Genomic DNA, 4,542 nt, shown 5'->3' on the forward strand with positions numbered 1-4,542 from the left:
CTCAATTTGGTGTTTTGTTTGGTTGGACCAACATGGTGCGTTCTTATAATAGCATCCATCCATGATGTGCTGCTGTGGACGATAGCCTCGAACGCGACCATGTGATGTGCAGAGCGATCAGGACAACACAGCGTTTCATATCCGCAACCACTCTAGTCTGGTTGAAGGGTGAGCATTGGAGATCCAGTCGGTTCAGTGAAAACTCTAATTGAACGGAATCACCCAGGATGGTCCCGTTTGTGCGCCAGTGCGTGAACGTGTGTGTGTGTGTGTGTGTGTGTGTGTGTGTGTGTGTGTGTGTGTGTGTGTGTGTGTGTGTGTGTGTGTGTGTGTGTGTGTGTGTGTGTTAACATGCCTATGCGTGGTGGTGGAGCTGCTGGGGAATTCCAACAAAGGTCAGGTCGGAGTCAACCGAAGTAACAACACACAGCGAGCTCGGCTCTATCGCCGTTGAAAGCCCTAGACAAGGAGTCCCACTGCTGTATTCTATTCCTGTCGCATTCTGCATGCCTGGCCATTCACTTCCACGGTTAACACAACAACACGGCTCCACATCCACATCTGCACAGCGGATGGACGATTCTCTCGCCTGAGCGACGAGTCCCGTCGTGCGCAACCGCGGAGGAATGTTTATAACCTCCCCCCCACGCACCGCGTCCACACAGCGACCAAGTTCGGTGCGCATAAATGCCCCCAGAGATAAAATGATCTGAAATGGCGTTGCAAATGGCCTGCTGATATTATAAGGTCCCGCACGCACGCACACGCACGCACGCCCATGGGTGCGCGCGCACACACACACACACACACACACACACACACACACACACACACACACACACACACACACACACACACACACACACACACACACGCAGCCCATCAACCGGACCTACGCATCCCGATCAGAGAGGGGATGCCGGTGTTTGAACATGTAGGCCTACAAGAGTCAACCACGACCTCACCTGCTTCCACCGTGTCTGTCAGGTCGTGGCTGCTGGCGCTCCTCGGGAACTCCTTGAGTTTCCTGGAGCTGAGGTTCAACACTCCTCCGCTGGCCGCCTCCTCCAGAGCCCGCTCAGAGGCTCGGTTGGGAGGCGGCAGGTTATGACTAATCACACCCATACCGCTAGTCTGGGACGACGGAGAACCACCGAGCTGGGAATGGGGACGAACCGACTCCGGTCCCAGCGTCGCCATTCCAACGAGGATATCCACGGGAAAATAGGCTCCGTGTGCGTGGGGGTGTATCCAAGTGCGAGGTCCAACACGGAGGGACTCTGGCTTCAGCCGTGCGCCGATTTCCTCCTCCGTTAGCCCGGGTCGGCCTGTCTCCACTGCGGCTGCGTGGAGTGGTTTCCACCCCTGAGGGTCAGGATTAACCGGGCACGGGGCGACCTCTGCTGGAGCAACTCTTGTTACTGCAGCACATCTGCTGCATCTGTGTGTGTGTGCGCGCGCGCGCGCCCCTGTGTGTGTGTGTGTGTGTGTGTGTGTGTGTGTGTGTGTGTGTGTGTGTGTGTGTGTGTGTGTGTGTGTGTGTGTGTGTGTGTGTGTGTGTGTGTGTGTGTGTGTGTGTGTGTGTGTGTGTAGTGCTGATGTAAGGTTGTCATGCAATCTCTTTCACTACTCAGCACTCATTCCCACCGAGGATGACAGACCCCGCACCTCCCTCCCACTATCCCTCCTCCTCTGGATACAATGAAATTCAATTAAAAATATATTCGTTGGAATGGAAAAATTAGAAGAAGGCTAGATAAATATAAATATATGATCTTTCAAATATAGGTCAAACATTTAGTTCTCTGACTTTGTGTCTGGTGTTTCTGTCACAGTTTAATTTAATTATCATACTATAAAAGTATGAACATTTAAGTTGAGTTGAGCGGTATCTAATATAAAATATGTTTTTATTAACAGTTAATTAACAGTCAAGTAATGGTCTAGTAACAATTTACTAATGGTGTTCATGTTAACTATAGTAATGGGGTTAATGGTAACCAAGATATTCATCTTGACATTATCTAATACTTACCCTAAATCAATAAATCAATAAATGTCAATAAATGCCCACATAGTTAGATCATAATTCTTTGGATTACTTCCTGCAATTGGTTTTGTTCCCATCACAATCAAAACCGCACAAGGTTACTCTGTGAGTTGTTCTTGAAGTGGTTGTTTTTTACTGCTTCCGAGTTAGGAGCTGCACTCACAAGTGGCAATCTTGGACCCATGGACCTGTATGCATGGGAACGCACCTTAGGTATGAAAGCACTTTCATACGTATGCAACCTTAATCTCTCTGTACATCTGTTATGAACCTAAATTGGTATCAGACATGGTAGCGACATAATGAAGCAAAAAGGGATTGAAGTGACACTTTACAACCATGCAACGTAAAAAAAAAGGGGGTTATTTCACATAGACTAAAAGAAGATGCGAGGTGTTTAATTGATATGTACCCCATCCTGTTTGGCGATGTCCCTTCATGCACAACACTGTTAAACCATGATGTTGATGTTGGTAAGGCCACTCCTATAAAGCAGCATGTCTACTTGTGCCCAATAGTAAAAAGGGACATAATGAAGGCGGAAGCAGCGTATCTGATTAAGCCCTGACCTGCAATAAAGAGTCATAGCCCCTGGAGTCCCTCCTGTTTATTGGCTCCAAAGTCTGATGGTTCTTCACAATTCTGTACAGATTTTGTAGAGTTAAATGCAGTTGCTGTGCCAGACTCATTCCCCTTGCCCCGCATGGAGGATTAAGTGGACAGCATTGGTTTAGCAACCTTTATCACCAAGCTTGATTTACTAAAAGGGCATTGGCAGGTCCCCCTTACACCGCGATCATCTCAAATATCTGCATTTGTCACTCCCGACCACTTCCCACAGTATACAGTAATAGCCTCAGGGATGCAAAATGAGCCAGCAACCTTTCAGAGGCTCATGAATACTGTAATTGGTGATATCCCAAACTGCAATGTGTACCTAGATGATGTGGTTGTGTACTCCTCTTGCTGGCCAGAGAATATGGCTGCTTTAGCAACAGATTCTGATAAACTAAAAAGGCATCTCTCAAATCTTGTGTGAATGTGTGAATTTGGAAAGGCTTCGGTCACGCACCTTGGTGAGCAGGTTGACGATCACTAGATCACTAGTCTTGAGCTTTGTAGATTCCTGGGTATGGTGGGTTTTTCTCATTGTTTTTGTTGTGCAGTCCAAAAAGACCCTATATATGGACTATTGATTGCTGCTTTCGACTGTGCCAAGTCACTTTTTTGCAGTGCTCTGGTGTTGGCTGCGCCTGATTGCTCCCAGCCCTTCAAGATTAACGGGGATACAAGTGTGTCCGGAGCTGGAGCAGTGCTGCTACAAAACGATGCAGATGACCTCAGCCACCCGGTTTGCTACATCTCAACCAAGTTCAAGCAGCATCAGCTTGGGTGTTGCACCATGGAGAAGGAGACCCTGGCCCTGCACCTTGCCTTACAGCCTGTTGAGGTGTATGTGGGGTCCAGTGCGGTGCCAGTCGTGGTGTAAACCGACCACAACCCGTGGGTGTTCTTCAACCAAATGTATAACCACAACCAAAGACTAGTGGCTCTGCTGGCCCAAGGGTTCAACCTCGTGATGCCCCATAAGAAGGGGTTCACAACATCATGGAGTGGGTAGGGCTGACTTACATTTTTTTGGCCTAGGGGTAGCCATGGCCAAAATAATAACCAAAAGACCCCCTGACTTTTAACCAAAACCCACAGTCTAGGCTTGAACAAAAATACACTTCTAAACTACCTCTCTGGACAAACAATGACAAATCCGAACTCTATTTTGTGAAATATAAAATATTGCACCATGACTACAAGTGTTTGCATCACTTGATAAATGGTATCCACTCAATTAAAAAATAATAATAATATAAATATATATATATATATATCTTGTTTGTGTACATTTAAGCAGGACCCATATACAGATCAAAGGAGACTTTTATGTAAAATTGTGTAGGCCCTACGTCTTTCAAATAAAATAGATTCCAAAGTTGTATGCATGATCACTGTATTACCTAGTATTGTATCATGGTCTGAAATTAAATTGAATATATTTTCACATGGATTAACACAAGGTATAGTGACCATTTCCAGGGTTGCAGTGGAATTTGTAAATACTTTGTTTGACAAAGTCCTATTATCCTCCCATCGGCTGATGCATAATCCATCTACTTTGTAATGAATGAGGTGGATCTAGTTTGAATTATTTGAACATACAATGTGTTCATTAGAGTGCTGAAACGAATCAATCATTCAATAACACTCTGCAGAAGCAGCATGAACACAGAACTGACTGGTTAGACTGTGTTCCCAGTGTACCATCTGTCACCTTCAGAGGAAACACATCAACAGTCACACGGCCCCACTACTCCATTTATCTCTGAGCTAATAGCAGTGGGTAACCACAATGTAACATATTTGTTAAATCAGTCCGGTGATTATACTTCCGTAACTCATTTTTATTTAAAGACATGAAGTACAGCTGGCAGGTGCAA

At 45.9% G+C, this 4,542-nt stretch overlaps 1 protein-coding gene across 3 annotated transcripts in view; it reads right to left on the minus strand.

Annotated features, from left to right (window-relative positions):
- The window catches only part of lrch1 (leucine-rich repeats and calponin homology (CH) domain containing 1), a 33,291-nt gene extending 31,978 nt beyond the window's left edge, over positions 1–1,313 (minus strand). For 2 of the 3 annotated variants that reach the window (XM_084478581.1, XM_084478583.1), the window contains exon 1: positions 966–1,300. In XM_084478581.1, the coding sequence (XP_084334707.1) occupies positions 966–1,200 (235 nt within the window). In that variant the 5' untranslated portion in view covers positions 1,201–1,300. Of the gene's footprint in view, positions 1–965 lie in introns of all 3 variants that reach the window. The other variant, XM_084478582.1, reaches the window with a different exon arrangement.
- Positions 1,314–4,542: the final 3,229 nt, after the last annotated feature.

The sequence above is a fragment of the Micromesistius poutassou genome, assembly GCF_964030765.1.
Source record: "Micromesistius poutassou genome assembly, chromosome: 14".
In the NCBI taxonomy this organism is placed as follows: Eukaryota; Metazoa; Chordata; class Actinopteri; order Gadiformes; family Gadidae; genus Micromesistius; species Micromesistius poutassou.